The sequence below is a fragment of the Crocodylus siamensis genome, chromosome 1 (assembly GCF_052110815.1).
Source record: "Crocodylus siamensis isolate JL-2025a chromosome 1, ASM5211081v1, whole genome shotgun sequence".
In the NCBI taxonomy this organism is placed as follows: Eukaryota; Metazoa; Chordata; order Crocodylia; family Crocodylidae; genus Crocodylus; species Crocodylus siamensis.
This window is the reverse complement of record NC_143395.1, coordinates 308,451,801-308,476,379: the sequence shown is the minus strand read 5'-3', so window position 1 is coordinate 308,476,379 and position 24,579 is coordinate 308,451,801. Positions and strand designations below refer to the sequence as shown.

The following is a 24,579-nucleotide window of genomic DNA, read 5'->3' as shown; positions in this document are numbered from 1 at the left end:
ATTAATTTTCAGATCAAAAAGCTTTGATGGAGTCCTGCAGAATCCAAGCCTTGGAGTCCTGCAAAATCTATTCCTATAAAACAGATCTTGTTTCTCCTTTGATTACATGAGTTAGGAGGTTTCACTTGTTCACTGTGCAAAGACTGCCACAGTGATCCATGTGGCAGCCACACTATTTGAATTATGGCAGTTCACTGCATTTGGGGCTCAAAGTGGAAGCAATGCAAAGAATCCTGCTTGCAAAATGTAACTATACAACCTGCTCTGATACTTCTGTACTCCAATCGTTTCCAATCAACTTATCCTGCTAATCCAAGGCCTTGACCTCAATTTTAAAACCACATTCACTGGTCAGGATACAGCAACATCAGCAATAGATATCTCCATCCAGAGGTGCAGAAAGCCAATAATAAAACTCAGGATGGAGCACACTGAAGCTGCAGGTAACATGCTTTGGCCCCAGAAAGGTCACGTGGCGTAAACTACCAGAGAATATTAATCCAACCTACTCCGGCATGCACTACCATTTAAGAAAAAGAAGCTGATATTTCTTTTTACATTAAAAAAGTATTTATACAGAGATAAGAGATCCAATAAAGACTTAATCCTAAGCCATATTAATTATATCCTCAATGTAAAGTATTTAAGATAAATGCCAATAATGCTGACTAGCAATAAAGACAAATACCTGGTAATCCAGGTTGGCCTTGGGGTCCTCTGTCTCCTTTAGGGCCTTCCATTGGTCTGCCTGGGAGTCCAGGAAGACCTGGTTGACCATGAGGACCCTGTGGGCCAACAAATCCTGGTTCTCCTTTTGAGCCTGGGATCCCTGGGCTTCCTGGGGATCCTGGAAAACCCACATCACCTTTTGCACCTAAGATGTAAAACAACCCCCACAGTTGTCAGATAAAAGGAAAAACATTACCAAATCATTTTGCACTGTTATATGCTGACAATAAGCTTTATTCTAATAAAAATGTATTGATATATTCTTTTAGACATCAATCTTGAAATGCCATTCTTTCTGGAAAGTACTATTTGTTACCAGATCTTCAGAACTGACATACAAAGAATAGTTTCATAGTTTCATAGTAGCTAGAGTCGGAAGGGACCTAGGAAGATCATCTAGTCCGACCCCCTGCCTTGGCAGGAAAGAGCACCGGGGTCAGATGACCCCGGCAAGGTGCTCATCTAACTTCCTTTTAAAAATCCCTAGGCTAGGAGCCTACACCACTTCCCCTGGAAGCCGGTTCCAGGCCCTAGCCGCCCTGACTGTGAAGTAGCGCCTCCTAATATCTAATCTAAACCTACCCTCCGCCAGCTTGTGACTGTTATTCCTGGTCACTCCTGGCAGCGCACGGGGGAACAGGGACTCCCCCAATACCTGCTGATCCCCCCTGACCAGTTTGTAGCAGGCCACAAGGTCCCCCCTTAACCTTCTCTTGTGGAGGCTAAACAGGTTCAGGTCCCGTAGCCTCTCCTCATAAGGCTTGCCCTGCTGACCCCTGATCATACGAGTGGCCCTCCTCTGAACTCTTTCCATATCGTCCATGTCCCTCTTGAAGTGTGGTGCCCAGAACTGGACGCAGTACTCCAGCTGCGGCCTGACCAGTGCCGCATAGAGGGGGAGGATCACCTCTTTGGAGCTGCTCGAGATGCATCTGTGGATGCATGACAGGGTACGGTTGGCCTTCTTGACTGCCTCCCCACACTGCCGGCCCATGTTCATCGTGGAGTCAATGACGACTCCAAGATCCTTTTCCGTCTCCGTGCTGGCAAGAGGGGAGTTCCCCAACCTGTAAGTGTGGTGCCGGTTCTTCCTCCCCATGTGCAACACCTTGCACTTGTCAGTGTTAAACCCCATCCTATTCTCATCCGCCCACCGTTGCAACCTGTCAAGGTCAGCTTGTAGCCTATTGCACCCTTCTAGTGCACCCACATCCCCCCACATCTTAGTGTCATCAGCAAACTTGAACAGGGTGCTTTCTACCCCCTCATCCAAGTCACTGATGAAGATGTTGAACAGTGCGGGCCCGAGGACCGAGCCCTGCGGAACCCCACTGCCCACGTCCTTCCAGGTCGAGAAGGACCCATCCACTACCACCCTCTGGGTGCGGCCCTCCAACCAGTTGGTGACCCATTTGACCGTGTGGGCATCGACACCACAGTCTCCCAGCTTTTTGATGGGTAGCTTCAGGAGATCTTATCTGTTAAACTGGTTCTGACTCACTATCCATCACTCTTCCTCTGCTGCATTCACCTGTACATGCAAGCTCACCTATGCATACGCCCCTAGCCCTAAGAATTTCTAAGGGCAAAATCCTTAAGTCCTTAAATCAGCAGGGATCCTGGTTTTCTCTGATAAAAACAATCCCCAATTTTCAGTTTTAATAAACTAAAAAACCTGTCACATTTTCTACTGATTTCCACTTAGAGGATGTTTTGCCTAAATAATGATAACAAGGTATAATTCCAAGTCAGAGGATATCTTTACCAAGATTTACATTTAAAATGTTTAGTGTTTCTTTCCCAATTTGTACAAACAGATTCATCAGGCATCTGACTAGACCTCTTATGTGTACATGATCCAGAGGACTGACTGTTGACTACTACAAGTCAATAAGCTTTAAACAGAATTTTAGAATTGGTTTGGCTCAGTCACTGCAAAGTAAATTAGCTGGTGTAAATATGTATGAAAAAACACAATATTAAAAAAGTAAAAAATGGTGTTCCTGTCGTCTTTCACACACAGAGCCAGATGTTTAAAACCTGAGTTCTCTCTTTGTATTAAGTATTTTTGGGTGTATATAGTGTCAATTAGGTACATCAGTTTTCTTTGATCAGGTAGCCAAACACAGGAATGACACAAATTGTGCCCAAAAAATTAGAGGGACTGGGGTGAAAAGCACACTAATAATCTGATGTTAAATTTGCACCACTGAGCTTTGCTTCTAAAAGTTGCTTTCCCCTGTCATTTCATGCCTGTTAATGAGAAAAAAAGATATTCAATAGTAAGGAACCAAAGATTTTAAACAATATTGTATGCAGTTCTTTTCAATTTACAGAAGAAAGTAGCAAATAGAAAATGCAAGTATTTTATACTGCAGATTAGTTTGTCTCCTCACAGTTATACACACTCATATTTTATACATGGATTGGGAGAAGGAGAGATTGGAATTAGAATTTCTTAATATTCTCTGTCAGAAATGGTTTGTTTTCTCTTTAGCACTATATCTGTTGTGATTCTTTGGTAATCCTCATTGTATGAAATAACACACTAGCATTCTCTGGCATCTCTAAACCAATGATGGTGGATGCTAGGGAGGGTAATGAACAGAGAATAAGATCACTCTAGACATATACCTGGCTCTGTTCTTTCTCTCTAAAGCATCCACTCCTGATACCGTCAGAAACTGAATACTGGTCTAACCAGCTATGGCACTTCTTATGTTCTTATCTCCAGGCTGACGGAAGAACAGGACCTTCCTAGCAAAGCAAGCACTCTTGGACACTAACTGCTTATCACCAGGTGCATTTACATGTGCAGTTAGCACATAGCAATAAACTCTGGCACAGTTCACACCAAAGTTTATTGCTTCTGGGTGCAGCGTTTACATGTGTGCCTGGGATGGCAGCATTTTGAGCTTGGATGGCGCAGCCCTGGGCTGGCAGGGAGCCCAGGGGCGGGGGACGGGGGGAAGGAGGGGTTCAGCCTGCAGAGCAGGACTGCTCTGCCTCAGGTCAATATGCCAGAAGGCAGCCCCTGCACTGCAGCACCCGTGTGTCCCAGCCAGCCCCAGTCACTGTCTACATGTGCATTACGGTACACTAAATGACTCCAGTGTAGGACAGTACTTGCCCTGGACACACTATCATACAACAGAGTGAATTAGTTTACTCTGCCCTAATACAGACACACGTGTAGACAACTCTTCAGTAAAGTGTACGTGTGGATGTACCCCTGGATCTCAAATCCCCAGTGCACTGAAATCTCACTGGAGACTGATTTTTACCAAATTAGTAAGGAAACAGAATTACTTCAAATTCTAATGCATACCACACAACACAGGAGTAATTGGTATTATCTTATCACAACACATCTTGCAGTAATTTTCACGCTAAGATAATTACCTATTTTCAGGCATATCTAACTCATGTCTGAGATACTGCCACTGTAATAGAAATTGGTATTTAAGCCTCTCAGAGAATTTTCTGGCACATCTGAATAGTACATGTATAAAAATAGAGTTAAAAACCTGTTTCAATTATTACAGAGTTCAGTCTATAAAAATCATGCACGAATGTTTTGTTTTCTTTCTACTAATATTACCTTTATCTCCCTTTGCACCTGAACTTCCTGGAAGTCCTCTCCCTGGAAGACCTACAAGGTGAAAGCAATAATAATGAAAGGATGAGACAGTAGTTGCAATTATCTACAACTAATCAAAATTTATTAGTAAAAAGTACCAGTATTTGAAAATAAGAGGTTATGCAGAAACTTGTTATGACACTGCATTTCTTTTAACTGTGTAGCACAGTAGCTCAAGCTTCTTGCTGGGTGCTACCACAATACACATTTAAAGGCAAGGCAGCCCTACTACACTATTTCACTGCTGACTTATGGTGAAGTTACACATTGCACATAGACCATACTAAATTTGTGGAAGTTTAAGCAGTGTTAGAGATAGCATGCATTGTGAGCAGTCACATGTTAAGGGTTAGTATCATTTGTTGCCTGCACAGATCTGACTTGCCAATATAGGGCTAGAGAGGAGGGGTGAGACTAGGAACCAGGATACAGGGGCTCTATTCTTGCTCTGACTGGGAGTGTGGGGGAGCTGAAAGCAGTGCATCCAGGGACTCCAATTTTGCTAATTTTATTTATGTGGAGCTCACTCAAGTTACCCTAACATGAGCTAGGTAGCATGGCCCAGAGTTAACCCTTGCTTGAAGTGATATAATTTTGAGACTCTCAGAGGACATTTAGCATGTGTTAACTAACTATAGCATGCAGATACTCTCATGTGAAATGCCCTAAGTGTAATGTGTAACTTCACCCTTATTGTGTGGAAAAAAAATCAAAATGTATCAAACCATTAAACCACTATGAGCCTTTGGAGCAGTTTTTCTTTCAGACTAACACTGATGCACAATTAAATTATTAACAGTGTTAAATCAGGGGTGTCAAACTCACCTGAGGCCCTAGGCTGGATCTGGACGATAGGGCTCTAGTGGGCCAGAGCTGGCTGGTGCACACCAGTGGCCACTAGAGTGATGGCAGTGATTCTGCCAGTGTTGAGGGATCCGGACACAAGGGTCCACCAGTGGTGGGAAGGCTCTGCAGTAACAGACCAAGGACAGCAGCTCAAAGCCAAACTTGCCACTGATGACCATGGCCAGAGGAACCAAAACCCACATCCCTGGCAGGCTACATAGAGCTGTCCCAGGGGCTGGATCCAGCTCACAGGCCATATGTTTGACATCCCTGGTCTAAATCAAAGTGGCTGCAGTGCCTTCCATCTGAGGTAAAGACAAACTTAAAATATTGACTTATTGGTAGAGATTCTTAACACTGCAAATTAAGTAGTGATGGTTGGTGCCAGGCATTCATTCAGCATGTGATTTAATACAATTCAAGATTTTTAACCTGCTAACAACTAATTATCCACAATGAGAAAATCCAAAGGTTTAAGATTTTTAACCTGCTAACAACTAATTGTCCACAGTGAGCATTTACTCATTGTGGACAATTAGTTGTTGGCAGGTTAAAAATCTTGAAAATTCAAAAGGCTCATTTCAAGTCATAAAAAGCCAAACCATGGGGTCTTTAATTCAGGCAAATTTCTTTTGATTTTTTTTTCACTCTTTAAAACTCTATTATACAAATATTAAACACAAAAAGTTGAAAGTACAAAAGCATGTAGCTCTCCCGGGGCTGAGTAGGAAATGCTTGTCAGCAACAAAAACACCATATCACCAGAGGCTGAAACTCTTCTTCCCCCACATGCCCTGAATGGGCTTAAGCCTTTAGGATCCGCTGTCCATTTTCCACCTTATAGACTGTTGCCTCAGTGGCCCAGAGCAACACATTTGGTCCACTTTTTGTTGCAAAAAAATGTGCAGCCTAATCCCATTGAGGCAGGGGGAGGGCCTTGCTGTGAGGGAAAAGGTGCAGTGGGGAGTGGGAGTAACAGGAGGAGGCTATGCATAACGATCTGCCATTTGGTCCCAACTGTACTAGCTGTACACAAACTCTTTTCTTTCAAATTTCCAACTGTTTGGGATCATAGATTTGAAAAATCTATTGTGTTAGAAATAGACACACTGACATTAAGAGTCTGAGCCTGCACTCCACATCTAGGTACAACTGTCACTGACATCCAGAGTGAGTTCTGTCTCACTGAGAAATCCAGAAAAGGGCAACAAAAACAATAAGCAGGTGGAAGGAGCTTCTGTAAGAAGAGAAAGTAGTACTATTATTTATTTGCAAAAGGAGAAAATTAAAGAGGAGATACAGAACTTGATCCAGTGCCCAGCACTATCACAGCCTTCTCACTCTTTCCATTGAAGATTATATCAAACCCATCTATCGTCATAAATAATTAGTTATAGTCAAGGCAAATCATGTGGCCTTAATTAGCTGGTTGTTAGAAATTTGTCGTGGGAAAAAATGTCATTCTAAACATTTCCACTGTTTTCCTAAGATGCTTTCTGCCAATATCATCTCCTTTATTGCAACATGCTGCAATCAGTGGTTTACAAGACATTATACTAACTTCGTTTTTATGGTTCCAGAAAAAAACACCTAAAACCAACAAGTCCTATAGCTTATATATATACTAACATACATACATTACCTTGATCACCCTTGATACCAGGCACACCTGGGATTCCCTCATAACCTGGTTCACCTTTCTTTCCACTAGCACCGGGAGAACCTGGCAGGCCAGGGTCACCTATAAAATCAGTCATTGTTGATATTTAATAAAACAACTAAGAGCCATCTCATTTTTCCACAGACATCTCTTAATGAAAACCCATTTATAATTCTCCCACAAGAATCAAATGAGATTTACATGCTGGTTGTGATTCTGCTTTGTCCATACACTGGTGATACAGTGGTATAACTGCAGTGGCATGATTCCTTATTTACACTACTGTTATAGAATAATCAGCCTAGGGAGTTTATTTCAAAGCCACTAATTCTGTACCTTATTAAAGTTAGAGTATGGGAATCAGTCCACAGTATCTCCCATTTAAACCAAGATGTCTGTGTCTTACTGAAATGTGCAGGGCCACAACAATTCACACACTCACCTCCATTCCATAATACTAGTTTTAGTATAGGTTAACTATATTACACTGATAATTTTATAGTACAATTATCCCAACATAAAATCAACATGGAATGGAATGGACATGCATGCATGCAGGTGCTACATTGAGGTTTTTAAATGCTCTAGGCACAGATGAAACTCATTATTGTAGTTGCAGATGGTCCTGGAGCAAGATGAGAACAACGGTTCTATCAACAGCCCTGCAGACTCTGGATTCAAATTACTGTTTCAGCCTGCAAAAAGCCTCAGACTTTTCACTTGCAAAATAAACAAATGTGACCAAGGATCTTTTTGGCAAAATAAATACAGAGCTTATAATGACAATCTGAGTCAGTTTTCAGAAATAAGACTTTTAAAAAAAGAGATGGTTTCTCCCCTCCACCTCCTACCTTGCTGTCCTTTCAAGCCTGAGATGCCATGCAAGCCAGGGAGTCCTTTTTCACCCTTCTCCCCATGGCTACCTGGGCTACCTGAAAAAGCAAAAGTATTGCAGTCAATAATTCAAACTTTTGCTATCAATTTTACATTCCTTTTTTTTATTTTTATTTTTTTTTAAAGGAGAAAGCCCACTTGCCTGGATACCCTTCAATACCAGGTGATCCTTTTGGACCAGGGGTACCAGGCAGTCCTGGCATTCCACTGCTACCTTTTTCACCTTTTGTCCCAGGTATGCCTGGATCACCTGTTCTTCCTTGTTCTCCCTAGGAGAAAAAGAGCACACCACAAACTCCTCTTACTTATAAGAAGGTATTTCGTAATTGGCAATCTTAAGAGAGTTTACCCCCATTTTATCTATCAGGAAAACAAAGAATCTCATCCTCTTGTTCCTATAACATGAAATTCAATGAAGTCTCATAAACACTGATTTTTCTAAAAATCTTCATTCATTTGAAGTATGCAGTACTCAGAGAACAGGAACTTTGTTGGGAGCCATTTATCAATTTGTTCTACCAGTACATTTTCGGCAAGTTAGCCTCAAAGTATGTTTATTCTTGTCCTGTATTATTTAAAATTCAGATTGTTGTAATCCACAGAATTCTTTCACATCTCCATTTGCTATTAAATAATAGAGTCCAAAAGAAGAAATAATTGCGGGGGGGCATGAATTCCATCCATGCATAATACTTATTTGAGGTTAATTGAGGTTCTCAAAATCTAATATGCAGTCTCCAAACACTACTACAGGAATAGATTATGCCCAAATGAGTCTTTTAGAAACAGGCAGCTATAGAAATGAAGCAATTTATTATTTGGGATTATAAATACCTTGTCACCAGGAGTCCCTGGAATTCCAGTCCCTGGAAAACCAGCCTGGCCCTTGTCTCCTTTTTCACCTTTCTCTCCTGGGAATCCTGGCCTACCTGGTAAACCCGCAACACCTTGCACACCTTTTACTCCTGGTGTTCCTAATAATAACAAAATTAAAGCATTTTAAAACATGGGTACCATAACAATATAGGCAAAGGTCTGTTACTGCAATGATGTCCACACAATAATGTGAATGTTAGAACTACTTCATTACTCTGTAGCATATAAGCCAGAACCTGGCCATCTAAAGACATTATTTTTTTGTTGCCTCTCTAGTTTTAGTGTATATACATGAGGATAAGTGTGCATGGGATTTAGCCATGCACACAATCAAAAGCAAAAAGATGCTCAGGTTCCCATCATTTAGAAAGCAGAAATATAGAGTACCCGACAAATGCAACTTGTAATGTGCTTGCTGGATCAGTGGGACCAGCATTATTCACAGGTTTCACCATAACAAAGTAATTAAAATAGCCCTCGGATAAGAAGGTCAGTGAGACTAGCTAAATGAATAATGTGCTACTCAGTAGAAGAAATTTGTAGAATTGGCCCCAGATGTAAAGGGGTGGTATTCAGTATGATAATAACTTTTCTTTTCATTGCTTAAGAATGCTAAAAACCATTCTGACTAACAATTGAAACTGATACAAATAATGTATAATCAACAGAAACAGGTCGTTAGAGCAAACCATAAGGTAATTAATTTTTTTTATCTCTAATCTTTTGTCTTTTGATTTTTCAAATAGGTTAAGTACAGATAGCCACCTCTAAGGAATTCCACCTTAAAGATGCATTCCTTACATTCTTTTATTTACCAAAAACATCACAGATGGTTAACAAAGTACTAGGACAGCAGTTCCCACTCTGTGGTATGGATACCACCAGTGGTACACAGACAACCTGGCAGTGGTATGCATTAACAGATTTATTATAATTACCTTATATGACCAAAATTTGCTGGTGGTACTTAAGGTTGTATTATTTTAAATTGTCAGTGCGCAATCTGTCAGAGTTTGGGAACTGTTGCACTAGGATTTGCAGTCCATGTACCATATGCAGCAATTTTGAAAATCAGTGGAAGCTACATTCTTAAGGGAGCTGTACACAATATCAACAATGTTATGGAAAAGAAAAAAACTGTAAACAAAGGTATACAAAGTTTGCAAAACTGGCTGTCTGAACTGCATGTGCAATTCTAAAACTGCAATGTAATGATTTATTTGTAGACATAAATATGAAATTTGAAAGCAGAATTTTTTTAATCCATTATTAAAATCTGTGTATATGCTGGAATGCTTTCCCTCCTGAAAAGCCACATAGATCCTTTGACAGTGCTGTGGCATGGTGAGTACATGTCACCACTATAAGCCTGCCCAGACCCAAACATGAGACTACAAGTCCTCAAATGGTAGAGCAGACCAAAGTAGATGTTATCATCTCAATGTCTGTAAAGGCAGACGAAAGCTTCAAGGGAACCAGATCCTCAGTTGTCTTGGTCTCCTTGCCATTAGATCAAAGTCTCATTTTGTCAAGAGCTGTGCAGAAGCTGATGTGCAACAGCCTCTTCATAATTAAAGAAGTCATGCAAAAGTATCTTCCATGAAAATGACTTTTCCAGCACATTCTTCAAGTGCTTTGGCAACCACCTAATGGTGACAGAAGCAGGACTGTGAGGTTTGGAAGCTTCTAATTATGAACTGGCATGAAGGCAGCAGTTTCAAAATAGTTTTCTAGCACTTGGACAAGACAGGAGTGTGATTTGGTGGCTGTAACTGTGACTGAGGCAGCTGTCTTCAGGATCTGCTCTGCTCTGCTCTCCCCACATGGGGAGGGGGCTAGAAAAGGTGCCCTAAAAATTACATGTCTAATACAGTATTCTATATTTCTTCCTGACTGGGTAACCACATCCGGTGGGATCATCTTTACTGTGGTTGAAGACACCAGCAAAGATGCACCATTGTTTTTGGGACCTAGAACATCAAAACATTCATGGGCAACCCTAATAACGAATTCCTAGAGCACTGCACTGCAATTGTGGCCCAAGAATTCAGGCAATACAACATCAGTGTAGCTGCACTGAATGAAACCCTGCAAGCTCAAAGAAAATGGAGGTAGCTATACCTTCTTCTGGAGAAGAAAATGATTAGGAAGTCAGCGTGGATTCACTCAGCACAAGTCATGCCTGACCAACTTGATTGCCTTCTACGATGGAAATGACTGACTCTGTGGATGAGGGGTGTGATATACCTTGACTTTAGCAAGGCTTTTGATCTGGTCCCCCACAGCATTCTTGACAGAAGGCTAAAGAAGTATGGGTTGGATGAATGAACTATAAAGTGGACAGAAAGCTGGTTGGATCATCAGTCTCAACAGGTAGTAGTCAATGGCTCAATGTCTAGTTGGCAGCCAGTATCAAGTGGAATGCCCCAAGGCTTGGTCCTGGGGCTGGTTTTGTTCAATATCTTCATCAACGACTTGGAAGATGGGATGCAATGCTCCCACAGGAAGATCATGCATGATACCAAGCTGGGGGGTGTAGTAGATATACTTGGAGGGTAGAGCTAGGATTCGGAGTGACCTAGACAAGTTGGAGGATTGGGACAAAAGAAACATCATGAGGTTCAACAAGGACAAGTACAAAGTCCTGCACTTAGGACAGAAGAATCGCATGCATTGCTATAGGCTTGGGACAAACTGGCTAAGACACAGCTCTGCAGAAAAGGATCTGGGGGGTTACAGTGGACAATAAGTTGGATATGAGTCAACAGTGTGCCCTTGTTTCCAGGCATGGCTGGTGAACTCAGACTGGTGCGACGGTGGAGCATCCCACGGGAGCAGAGGAGGTTTGCAGCCAGCTGGGCACTCCAGCCAGGAGCGAGGAGGCTGCAAACGCTCCGGCTCCCCGCTGGCTGCAAACCCCACCCTCCCCCACCGCCAGCCCTCTACAACCCCTCTCCCCCACATTCCCATGGGATGCTCCACTGCCTCACCAGTCTGAGTTCACCAGCCGTGCCTGCTTGTTGCTAAGAAGACTAACAGCATTCTCAGCTACATGAGTAGGAGTACTGTCAGCAGATTGAGGGAAGTAATTATTCCCCTTTACTCTGCACTAATGAGCCACATCCAGAGTACTGTGTCCATTTTTGGGCCCTCCACTACCAAAAGGATGTGGACAAGTTGAAGAAAGTCCAGTGAAGGGCAATAAAAATGTTTAGGGGGCTGGGGCACATGACTTCTGAGGCGAGACTGAGGGAACTGAGCTTATTTAGACTGCAGAAGGGAAGACTGAGGGAAGATTTGATAGCAGCATTTAAATTAACTGAAGGGTGGTTCCAAAAAGGATGGAGATAAACTGTTTTCAGTGGTGGTACATGACAGAACAGGGAGCAATGATCTAAGCTGCAGCAAGGGAGGTTGGAATCATCAGCAAAGTAGGAGTAGGAAATAACAACTATAATGGCATCCTCCTTTTGACCAAATGCACAGAACATAGACTCATCATCATCCACACCCTGTTTCACCAGAAAACAGGCACAACACTTCATGGCAATACCCATGATCTAATCATTGGCATGTGATTAAGTGTGTCCTCGTCTGTGCCCAGGATTGCAAAAATGTCCACATCACCCGAGCTATGTTAGGACCTGATGATTTCTGGACTGGTCACCAACTCATCCACTTGGTTATGTCATTCAAATTGGCTCCCAAATGACAGCTGCAGCAGAAGCAATGCCAATGGCAGATTAAAACTGAAAGACTCAGGGACCCAAGTAAATGAGACCTCTTCCACCAGTATCACAATGAAAAACTGTAGAATTCCAATCAACAGCTGGGGAATGTCAACAGCATGTGGGGTGCTCTCAAGGCCACCATTATCAGCCTCTGTGAAAAGACACTTGGATTCTCTACCAGGAACATCAAGACTGGTTTGATGAGAATGACCAGGATATTTAAGAGTTAATCAATGGCAAGTGCAAAGCCTTTGTACTTGTCAAAATGACAACTCCTAGCAAAAGAAACTGAATCTCCATCAAGACAAGGCAAAGGTCCATGCAATATGAAGAACAAGGAGGGATCCGCAATATGAAGAACAAATGGAAGGAAGACAAGGCTAAGGAGAGATTCAACACCTTGCTAACATCCACAATATACACAATTTCTTTAGTGCCACCAAAGCTATCTGCGGACTGAGCACTCAGGGACCAACCCCTTGAGACCTAACAATAGAGAAGACCTGATTAAGGAAAGGGGAGCCATCAATGCCCATTGGAAGGAGCATTTCAAAGACCTTCTCAACCAAAACTGTGCTAATGACGAGCGTGTTCTCCCACAACACGCAGTCAGAAACGATCTCAGAATCCCTTCAGTCCTTGGCACGGTGAGGAAAGCTGTCAAGCAGATGAAGAACAAGACATTTGGAGCGGATGGAATCCCCCTGGAAATCTTTAAGCAGGGGAGAGAGGAGCTCATATTACAGCTTCTTGCTCTCAATTTAAGGATATGAAACAATGAGGAAATCCCAGATAACCTCAGGGAAGCAATGACTGCAAGAGTCTTCAAGAAAGGAGACAAGTCAATAATTGGAAGAGGGCCAATGTCATGCCAATCTTCAAGAAAGGGAGGAAAGTAGATCTGGCAAACTACAGGCTCATCAACCTGACCTCTATCCTGGGGAAGGTCTTGGAAAAGATTATCAAGGAGGCCATCCTTAACAGACTAGCTGAAGGCAATATCCTGAGGGATACCCAGCATGGGTTTGTTACGGCTAGGTCTTGCTTGACCAATCTCATTTCCTTTTATGACCAGGTGACTTATCACCTGGACAAGGGGAAAGAGATCACCATCATATACCTTGACTTTAAAAAAGCCTTTGATCTGGTATCCCACAATCACCTCTTGGCTAAACTGGCTAACTGTGGCCTTGATATTACTATGATCCACTGGCTGGGGAACTGGCTCCATGGTAAGAGCCAGAGGCTGGTGGTCGACGGGAGCCAATCGTCTTGGTGCAGATGGGAGCCAGTGGGGTCCCACAAGGCTCTGTCCTAGGGCCTACACTGTTTAACATCTTCAATGATGTGGACGTTGGTGTCAGAAGCGGACTGGCCAAGTTCGCCGATGACACCAAACTCTGGGGTAAAGCATCCACACCTGAGGATAGCAGGGTGATCCAGACAGATCTGGACAGACTCATGAAATGGGTGGATGAGAACCTGATGGTGTTCAACACTGAAAAATGCAAGGTTCTCCACCTTGGGAGGAAAAACCTGCACCATGCTTATAAGCTTGGCAGTGCTACACTGCTTAGCACTACAGATGAAAGGGACTTGGGGGTCATGGTTGACCACAAGATGAACATGAGCCTTCAGTGTGATGCTGTAGCTAGTAAAGCAAGCAAAATGCTGGCTTGCATCCATAGATGCTTCTCAAGCAGATCCCCGGACGTCATTCTCCCCTTGTACTCAGTCTTGGTGAGGCCGCAGCTGGAGTATTTCGTCCAGTTTTGGGCTCCACAATTCAAAAAGGACATGGAGAAGCTTCAGAGGGTGCAGAGGAGAGCCATGCGCATGATCAGAGGTCAGGAAAACAGACCTTATGATGAGAGGCTGAGAGCAATGGGGCTCTTCAGCCTGGAAAAGTGCAGGCTCAGGGGTGATCTGAGGGCCACCTATAAGTTTATCAGGGGTGCTCATCAAGATCTGGGGGAATGTCTGTTCACCAGAGTCTCCCAAGGGATGACAAGATCAAATGGTCACAAACTCCACTGTGACCATTTCAGGCTGGACATACGAAAGAACTTCTTCAGCCCTCAAGGTTTGGAACAGACTGCCAGCAGAGGCGGTTCAAGCACCCATTTTGAACGCCTTCAAGATGCATTTGGATGCTTATCTTGCTGGGATCCTATGATCCCTGAGGACTTCCTGCCCCTGGGGCAGGGGGTTGGACTCGATGATCCTCTGGGGCCCCTTCCAGCCCAAATGTCTATGAATCTATGAAAGTCTGACTATAGAACCCACAGAGGAATTGCCTTGCTGTCTCATTGTAAGAACCCTCCTGAACTGTCTCCTTTCACTTGCGGAAAAGCTCCTCCCAGAATCTCAGTGAGGGTTTGGGGTCTCAAGAGGCACAACTGACATGATCTTCACAGCTCATTGGCTGCAGGAAAAATTCTGGGAACAACATAAGCCTCCCTATTTTGACCTCACAAAAGCTTTTGACTCTGTCAGCCAAGAAGTGGTGTGGAGGATTCTTCTGAAGTATGGATGCCCACTGAAATTTGCCACTATCCTCCACTTGCTCCATGATGGTATGCCAGTGGTAGTTCTCAGTAATGGATCTGTCTCACATCCCTTGGAGGTTGAAATGGGAGTTAAGCAAGGCTGCATCATTGCTTCAACACGCTTCTCAATATTCCTTTCTATGGTTCTACATCTGATCACCAACAAGCTTCCATCCAGATTGGGACTAAACTACTGAATGGATGGTAGGCTGTTTAACCTCAGCCAACTCTGAGCTAAAAGCAAGACCACCCCAACCTCAATCATTGAGATCCTGATGATGCTGTAGTGCATGCTCACTTGGAAGCAGACTTTCAGGCAATAATCAATGTCTTCACCAATGTGTCACGATACGGCTACACCAGGGATGGTCATGATGTCCACAGGGCACCGTGTTCTCATTTGCCATGTCTTGCTGATATAAATAATGAATCAGGAGGCTGCCCTCAAGTTGCTGCTCAGTGACAGTCCTGACAGACTCCTCTAAACCCTGTTGGTTGTTGGACCCCTTATTGGGTCCCAGACTCAGGAAGCCTTACAATACCTCCCAAGCCTTATGGGCTAGATGCATGGCTCCAAAACCTCCCCTTTACCACGCCCCATGCCTCGCAGGTGGTAATTAAACATTGTCTCTTTTTATGAGACTTCCATCTAGCTTGGCCTCCTGTTGTCACTAGGCCCTGGGCCCTTGACGCTGTGCCCTCTCGTGCTGAGGTCTCTACACCCCCTGTAGCAGTGCCCTCTCCAGCACTGGTGTCTCTATCCCACCTGTCGCTACACCCTCTAGTGCTGGACTCCCTGCAGCCCTGTCTATGCACCCTCACTGTGCTGGGCTCTCTACAAGCCCTGTCTCTGCGCCACACTGGCACTGGGCTCTATGCAGCCCCTGTCTCTGAGCCCCACTGGCACTGGGGCTCGACATAGTAGGGTGCCCCAATGAGACCTCCTCCACCCCAATAGCCTCTGCTCAGTCCACCAGCTTAAATAACAACAAAAAACACAAGCCCCTGGGCTACAACACAAAAATAACCCTGGGGTCCATACTCTATCCCTTTTTAGAAGGCAAGCTCCTCTCTCAGTATAATGTGCCTCCCACCCATAAGTACTTATGAGCTCTTATAGTCCCTTAACCCTACCAGCATCAGAACATGCAGTCAAGCATCTCCAAGTAGCTTTCTCTATGAGAGCTCTTTGTCCCCTGGCTGCTGCCAGAGAACTAACCCGCTAGTCCCATCCCTGTGGCTTATATGTGCCCAGGACCCTGCCTTTTTCTGGTCAGCTGACTAGGTGCAGATGCAGGTTAATTCCCTCATTTGCCTGCTACCACAGCAACCTGCACCTGTGGGGGTTCTACCTGGCTCCTAGGGCCCTCTCTCTCTAGGCAGTTTCTGCCCTTAAAAGAGCAGGCACACCTTAGTGCCCTGCAACACAAGGCATACAAGACAATGGGGCTGATGCTTTACATTCAGCAGACTAAGGTCATCCATCAACAAGCTCCTAATGAACAGTACCCAGCTCTAGTAATTCAGATCCACGGTGAGACCCTGGAGAACTTTGAGTATTTCAGGTACATTGGTAGCTATCTCTTGCAGAAGGCTAACATTGACAAAGAAATCCAGCACCGCTTCAAATGTGCAAGTGAGGCCTTTCGACACCTGAAGAAACAAGTGTTCAAATACTGGGACATCAGATCCAAAACCAAGGTCATGGTTTATCAAGCAATCGTAAACCCTGCCTTGCTGTATGGAGCTGAGACAAGGACAACATACAGGAGACATACAGAGTTGTTGGAGAAGTACCATCAATGCTGCCTGCAGAAGATCCTCCAAATCCAGTGGGAAGACAGATGAACCAACATTAGTGTCCTCCTGCAAGCAAACACCATGAGTATTGAGGCAATGATCATCTGACATCAACTTGGTTGGACTGGCCATGTCATCTGGATATCTGACTCCAGACTCCCAAAACAAGGTGTATGCTCAAGAGAAGGGCAGAGCAAGCGCTTCAGGGACATCCTCAAGACCAACTTAAAAAAATGCAAGATCCATGTCAACTCATGTGAGACTGTTGCCCAGGACCACCCCAAATGGAGGAAGAGTCTGCTGCAGGGATCTCAGTACTTTGAAACCTCACGACAATAACAAAAGCTGGAAAAATGGAAGCAGCAGAAACAACATGTTGTGGACCAAATCAAAACTCCAGACCCACCCACCCCACACAGAAACACATCTGAGCTGCAATAGAGTCTGTCAATCCCGGATAGGCATCATCAGCCATCTTCAGATAAGACAATAATAGAATTGTTTCTATCTAGAACAGATAAGACAATAATAGAAGACAACCATCCTTGACTGCCAAAGAAGATATGTTGGAGTGCATATAAACTGGCATTTCTCACATGTGGTGCTACACTGATTCACACCAAATCTCACTTGGTTCCTCAGTGGGGCAATAACGATTGTCACCCTCATAGGATCAGATTCTTGGTATTTTGTCCAGTGACACAGTGAACCCAAGAGTCAGTTTATATGTTTCTGAGGGCTCCTCTAGGCATTCAGGTAAAGGTGTGACAGGTAGGAACTGATGTGTGATCCACATGTATATGGCAGGAGGCATGAATCCAGCATGAGATCCTATCAAACCTTACTGCCAGTACAGAGGAGCCCAGGATTGCCATCCTGGGCTTCCCCTGCAGCAGCAAGTAGCAAGCTTCCACAGCTGTGAGTCCCACAGCTGACAGGACTCGCAGTCGTGGCAGCACCCCACAGCTGCCAGGACAGAGAGTCCCACAGTTGCTGACTCTCAATTTCAGGAGCCAGAGGGCACTTCTGGAATGGAGAGTCCACAGCTGCAGGATTCCTAGTCTTGGTTGTGCATGGTGCATCTCTGAAACTGGGAGCCCCAGCAGCTGATTGGGGCTAGCCACAAAGGGAGACCCTGATACATGTGCAAAATACAGCTAGATAGAAACTAGGTATAAAGTTATTGCACATTTTCTCACTTTAAATTTATAAGTGGATGGACCTTTTTATGGTGTGATAGTTACTCTGCATGTGTAGCTGTTCTATATTAATTGTGCAATTAACCAGTTAAGTGTGTAATGCATATAGTGTGTAGAGGGGGCCTTTGCTCTGAGGTTATCCCTAAAGTGATGGACATGGCTAACCTTGCTGTTTATTTCAGCTGTTGTCTTTTTCTGGATAAACATTTATTTTTCAAACTAAAAACTAAGGTTTTTGTGTGCATTATGTTTTGACTCAGTGAAAATGCTCATCAAGAACTTCAGTGACAAAGAAAATGAAATTGTAAATCTCTGCTTTTTTGCATAAAGTGGATAATGTTTGTGTTTGCATTCCCTTTTAGCCTTCTCAGCAAATACAGGACAATGCTTTTATTTTCATATGTAAAAGTCTGATTGTATGCTATTATTAACTAAAGAACAACTTATATAATGTAAGCCTTTTTCTGTCCCTTTTCATTTGAAAAATAAGTGACAGGAGCACTCATGAAAGGTGTCTGAAAGTGGAGAGGACTGACAAATAAGTGCCTTAATTTACCCTTAGAATACCACCAGCACAGACAGTGAACATGCTACATTATATCTGCACAACATTGCCATCGTACTCTGAAGGAATCACTTATAAGGGTGAAAGTTTTCATGACCACTCCTTTTTTTTTTATCTCCCTATTCAGAACCCCAACAACAGAAGTATGAAAGACAACATGGGATTTTACTTAATCCACTAAAAAGTGAACTGAGACCAAGTATTTTCATGCCAATGGATGAGTATCAGAACTCTCAGTCACCCAATCTGGGTAAACAGCAGTCTAAATCTGAGAAGTGGCATTGTTTAAGGTAGGGATCTTCTTTGGCGAAGTACTAATAAGTAACGATTTCGATCTTCATGATTTTAAGGATCAGAACTGGCCTGAATGAAGTCAGACAGGAATACAGAATCTCCACGTCACATGCAGCCTCCCCATATCTCAATTCTTGGAAAGTAGCAACTGCACATACACCTAATGCTCACACACCCATGCAGATGGATAGTGAAAAAGCCTGCTCCTTCAGAGGGTTCACTAGCAGAGCTAAACCAGCATAAGTAGGGATGTAACTCATATCCACTATTCAGGTCATCAAGCCTGTCTAGCTCTAAATATTTTAAGCTGGGTGCTTTGTCTACTATTTATTTATCCAACCAGATACTTTTGACAGGCTGCTCTAGGAAGGTGACCTCTCAAAGTTCTCAGTGTGCAGTACCTGGCAAGCCCATGTCTCCAGTTGATCCTTTTTGTCCTGGATATCCTGGGTCACCTGGCAACCCTGGAAGACCTGCATCACCTTTTGGCCCTGGAAACAGTGTGAAACAGCACAAGGTCCATTAGTTCACAAAGACTCAAGTGCCCTGTGATAGGTCCATACACTAAAAAATTCAGACATACCTGGATGTCCAGGGGCACCAGGTTCACCATCGCTCCCTGGCATGCCTGGGTCACCATAGTCCCCTGGTATACCTTTTTCTCCTGATGGTCCAAGTTCACCTGAATACCATAAAAATGTGATTTTAAATGATTTGGCCAATTTTAGTGACTTACCTATTTCAACAGCTACTTGTCTATCAATATAATCAACTTTGTAGCCAGTATGCAGAATTATTCCTTTTGAAGTTCATCTGTGCAAAAAAGCTGGTAAATTATATCTTTGAAAAAAACATGAAAAGAAACTTATGGCTTTTAAAATGGAGATATGGATTTGAGACATCTAGAAGTGAGCTAGTAGCCTCTTGTTAAGAAACCAGTGATGTATGACGAGAAAGTCTCAGATTGTAACATGAATGACTGAAATGTCTGAGATGACCACTAGTCTGAGCAGCCAACCACATAATGCTTTGTATCATCTCTAATGTAAAATCTTCTGCTATCCTGATTTACCTAACTTCAAAATAGTGGTGCTCAATCTTTTTAGCCAGTGGGCCAAACAGGCAATGCCTAGGCTGCCTGTGGGCCAGATCCAGTTGAAGATCCCAATCTGGCATGGAGCGGTCACAGCAGGGTCCAATCCAGCCACATGGAGGAGGGCAGAGGGCATCCTAGCTCCAACCCGTCAGGAGTGAGGAGGTGTGGTATAGTCTGTGGGGAAAAGGGGGCAAGGCCCAGGCCCAATTCAGCCCCATGGAGGGAAGAGGGCTTGACCTGGCCCTGTAGGCGGGGGGGAAAGGGGCATGGCCCAGCCTCATCCAGCTGAGAGGGCGGGGCCAGAGGGCATGACTTGGCCCTAAATTTCTGTACAGCACTTGGGCTTTAGGAATTTGTCAGTGTGGGAAGGTGGCCATATTTAATGCCACCATTCCCCTGCCACCAAATTTCCCAATTTGTGGGGACCCCGTGGGCTGGAAACCTATGGCTCTGCTGGATGCATCTGGCCCTCAGATGGAAGGTTGAGTTCCTCTGTTTTAGAATATCTCCTAAACAGTGCTGTCCACCTGTTGCACATTGCAGTAGAGATATAATGTTTAAGCTTCCAAGTCATACCCATTATTTTTTAAGTAATTTCCTTCCTGAAGATACAAAACATGCAGTCCCAAAGGAAAGAAGAAAGCATCCATGGAAAGACCCAGAGAAGGAAGTCATTTTGAAATATATGTATTTTTTGTCTTTGCATTTGGTTCACCTTTTAATGAAGGATCTTGGATCTCAGCTGTTATTGTTACTGATTGAATTTTTTCACATCAAGAAAATTTGTTTGAAAAACAACTCTTGGAAACAAAATTATTCATTAAAATGTTTTGACATATTATTTTCCCAAAATGTTGCATTAACTTATTCATCATGTCAACTAAAGTTCAAGGAAGTTAGCCAGCTGGTTAGTCTACTGACTCAGGGGCAGGCAGAATACAGTCCAAGGGCCAGATTCAGCCTCCCAGGCCATTCTATCTGGCCTGTGAGGCCCCTAAAATTTTTAGAATATTAGTTTTTATCTGCACCTGACTGCCTGTCAAAGATAACAGGCACCAGGCACAGCAAGACCCAGGGGAAACTCACAGCTGGACCCAGCAGCTAAGCAGCAAGGCCTGCCCAGTTCCACTCCAACCCAGCTCCCCACAACCACACCCCACAAGAGAACCACCATCATTTCTGAATCTTATATCTGCATTTCATCCAGTGCACCAAATGCCCTGAAGGAAAATACGTAGGAGAAACCAAACAACGACTGCCTACCAGAATGAATGCACACAGCAAATCCATCAAAGACAAAAATATCTGATTACCTGTGGGTGCCCACTTCTCACAAAACAATCACTCCCTCTCTGACTTCTCAGTTCTATTCCTCAAAGGGAACTTACAAAACACCTTTCACAGACAAGCCTACAAACTTCACTTTGTAAATCTACTGGATGCAAAAAATCATGGACTCAGTATAGACATTGGATTATGACACACTGCAACCTGCCTGACATATGGTTCATGAGGTCAGGCCTGAACTTACTATTTACACTCTCCCAGACCCTCCTTCACTACCCTAATTGTCTTCTTAATTTCTAACCACTTACTTTTTCACAGAATGCCTCTTTTCTACCTTAGAGAACTCGGCACTACAACAGTCTCCCTTGCTTACCTTTTGCATTCCTTCGCCCATTATTTCCCCTTCATTCTCCCCACTTCCTCTACCCATTGTTTTCCTAACTTCTACTAATTTACATTCTCACTGACCTCCTGTCACACTTTTAGCTTCTTTCATTCCTTGATCTCAGAACAACAGCAGAGACTCCCCATGCCTGAAGAAGGGTGCTTGTGCCCGAAAGCTTGCAAAGAACTTTTTTCCAACAACTCAGTTGGTCTAATAAAAGATATCACATCTACCCAAAGAAACTTGCCTTTCTATAACAAAGAGGACAGATGCTAATCATCAGTCTTGCAACAGATTAAAAATCAGTGACTATGTATATTTTAAGGTTTAAGGTTACCTTTCTGTCCTTGGTCTCCTTTCTGGCCTTTAAGACTTGCCATGTCTGTTTTATTCATGGCTCCTGGCTCTCCTCGCAGGCCTCTTTCACCTTTATCTCCCTTAAAGCCAATTTCACCTGGTGGCCCTTGTGAACCTGGAAAGCCTCGATTACCTATGGATAGAGAAGACAGTGTAGAATATCACAGTAGCATATAGTGTTTATATAGACACCTCTCTCTCAATAACAAACCTAAATGATTACCAATTCAAACTATGAGTTCACATACAGATTCACAGAAGTTTAGGATGGAAGAGACCTCATGAGAGCATCAGGTCCAGCCCTCTCTGCTCTGGGCAAGAAAGACTGCTGGGGTCAGTACACCAATACCAGGGGGTCCAAGTTACCTTCATGGGCATCAGATAAAGTAGTTTCTATCTGCTTTATGCCTATGGAAGAACACTTTCTGCCAAGTACAAGATCCTTTATGATCACCACAACCCTGCCAGAGGATGGTGCCTCAAAGAATACTGAAAAGAATATATGTCAGGTGGTCTGGCTCTCCCTCATTTTCATCTTTGCCTACCTGGTCCAGATTCACCTAGCACAACAGAAAGGGAGCAGGGGAATGTGGGAAGGTGGAAAGAGGCTTTTGATAGGCGTTCCTTTTTATGCCCTCTGCCACAGTGGACCAAGTTTTCACATGAGGTAACCACAAATGGGAAAGTACTACAGGACACAGAATTTCTTAAAAATCATCCCAGAGAATTTCCCTATAGAATTCTATAGCGTCATAAAAAAATCTACAGGAAAGATTTACTTTTTTAAAAATTCTATATATTTTGGGATAACCGGGTGTGTCTAAATGTGCATATTAATGTGCTCAAATAAACTCCAGAGCTTATCACTTCAGACTTTATTGCTCTAGGCATGTGTCTGCACATTTGGGGTTTGGGGTTTTTGTTTTGTTTTTGATTTTTTTTTGGGGGGGTCTAATTATTGTACCATATTCCTAAAATAATTGATTCAACCTTGTGCCAAAGGACCACCATTTGACATTCAGCTTCTGATTCATGCTGGTCTCCTAAAACATGCATAGTCATAGTGGGATTTTTTCCCTTACTTTAGATTCACACCCCAACCAAAGATAATCTATTTCAAAGAAGTCCCAAAGCATCTTCTTTTGTTAGGAGTTCTTACCTTTTTCACCAGGCAATCCTTGACTTCCAGGGGTTCCAGGAAAACCTGGTGTTCCAGGAGTTCCCATAACTCCCATTTCTCCCTTGATGCCTAAAAGCCAAAGTGAAATAAAGGATAGAAACATGGCTCATCAGAATAAAAGAATTAAGAGGAATGGAATACCTACTCCCTTGATACATTAGGACATAAACTGTTTGAAGAGAAATGGAAAAAGAAAATGAACAGATTAAAAAATAGACATAATTTATTAATACAATTTTCTATATAATATAATGTATTAATTTAAAGCCTCTAACGTCTCAGATCTGTTGTACTATTTTACCCAGTGTGCTTGTTAAAATATATTTTTCTAATTATACTGAAAAGTCATCTATAATTGTACTCCTCTTTAATAAAAAGTTAATATGTAATAGGTCTAAAACATGGTACCTATGTTTCAGAATATAAAACCTCATCATCAAAGCATAAGCTAACCATAGGTATGTAATAAGGATGTTTTATGATATAATCTGGCCATTAATTATAGGTGGACTTTTTATATTATTAGCATTTTCATAATTTACTTTTTAACATCCCATTGATGTTTCTCAATAACTTAACAGAGCTCTGGACTTCTTGTTAGAATGCATTTGCCTATTGATAAGAATTGATAGATACATGATGAATACATAAGAATGCCAAATATATGGAAAATTCATTGAAAAAAATAGTTTAACGAGGCAGACAAATTAGGTCTGAGACCAAACTAATAGAAAAAGGAAGGGTAAAAACATACAAAGTAATACTGTGAAAATTAGGCACTCAAGATCAATCTTTTAATAAAATTTTTGACAGTTCCAGAGTACTGCCAAGCTACAGACTGAGGGTCAGATTCTGCTCTCAGCTGCAGCTACAATACTGTTGCTCCAAATTTACACAAGTATTACTAAGAAATCAAACCTTGCCCTTAAAAACTTGGAGATGAATCTCACAAAGCACTCCAGATGCAATTAACTAGTTAATCACATATTAAAGTGTAAATTGTCCGCACATTCAGGCAATTAATGGAACAACAAAGCAACACCAGCCACAAAAATATTACATTAAAACATATAATAATTTTGTAGCTGGTTTCAATAACATTTTTAAGGCAAATCTGCGGCCAGATGGACTGTACTGGGGTGTGAATGATCAGCAGCAGGATGTGGATCATGCTGGGCCTTGAATGGTATAATCCCTTCTGGTCCCCATTTGAGCCCTAGTGAGGTCCCCATGCTGCCCCGATCAGGGTTCAGATCCAGGGGCTCTAAATGGCCTGATGAGTCTCCAGAGCCAGCCAACAATCAGCCGATTATTGGGCACATTTGCCAGTGTAGAGGGAGCCCAGAATCATGATCCCAGGTTCCCCCGTACTAGCAAGTAGGGCACAATTGGGGTCTAATCTCAAATCCCAAAACCATCCAACCTGTCATGCATGTGTAGCATGATAGGACACGTGACTTTTGAAATAGCAGATCAGATCCCACCATGCCA

The 24,579-nt window shown here is 43.0% G+C and overlaps 1 protein-coding gene across 1 annotated transcript in view; it reads right to left on the bottom strand.

Moving 5' to 3' along the window:
* The window catches only part of COL4A1 (collagen type IV alpha 1 chain), a 196,212-nt gene that overhangs the window by 24,444 nt on the left and 147,189 nt on the right, over positions 1–24,579 (bottom strand). The window contains exons 33-42 of the mRNA XM_090047161.1: positions 23,068–23,157; positions 21,889–22,041; positions 19,367–19,465; positions 19,185–19,274; positions 8,604–8,743; positions 7,908–8,038; positions 7,727–7,803; positions 6,858–6,956; positions 4,331–4,381; positions 689–874 (exon numbers count right to left, since the gene is read on the bottom strand). Coding sequence (XP_089903287.1) covers positions 689–874; positions 4,331–4,381; positions 6,858–6,956; positions 7,727–7,803; positions 7,908–8,038; positions 8,604–8,743; positions 19,185–19,274; positions 19,367–19,465; positions 21,889–22,041; positions 23,068–23,157 — 1,116 coding nt within the window. The remainder of the gene's footprint in view (positions 1–688; positions 875–4,330; positions 4,382–6,857; positions 6,957–7,726; positions 7,804–7,907; positions 8,039–8,603; positions 8,744–19,184; positions 19,275–19,366; positions 19,466–21,888; positions 22,042–23,067; positions 23,158–24,579) is intronic.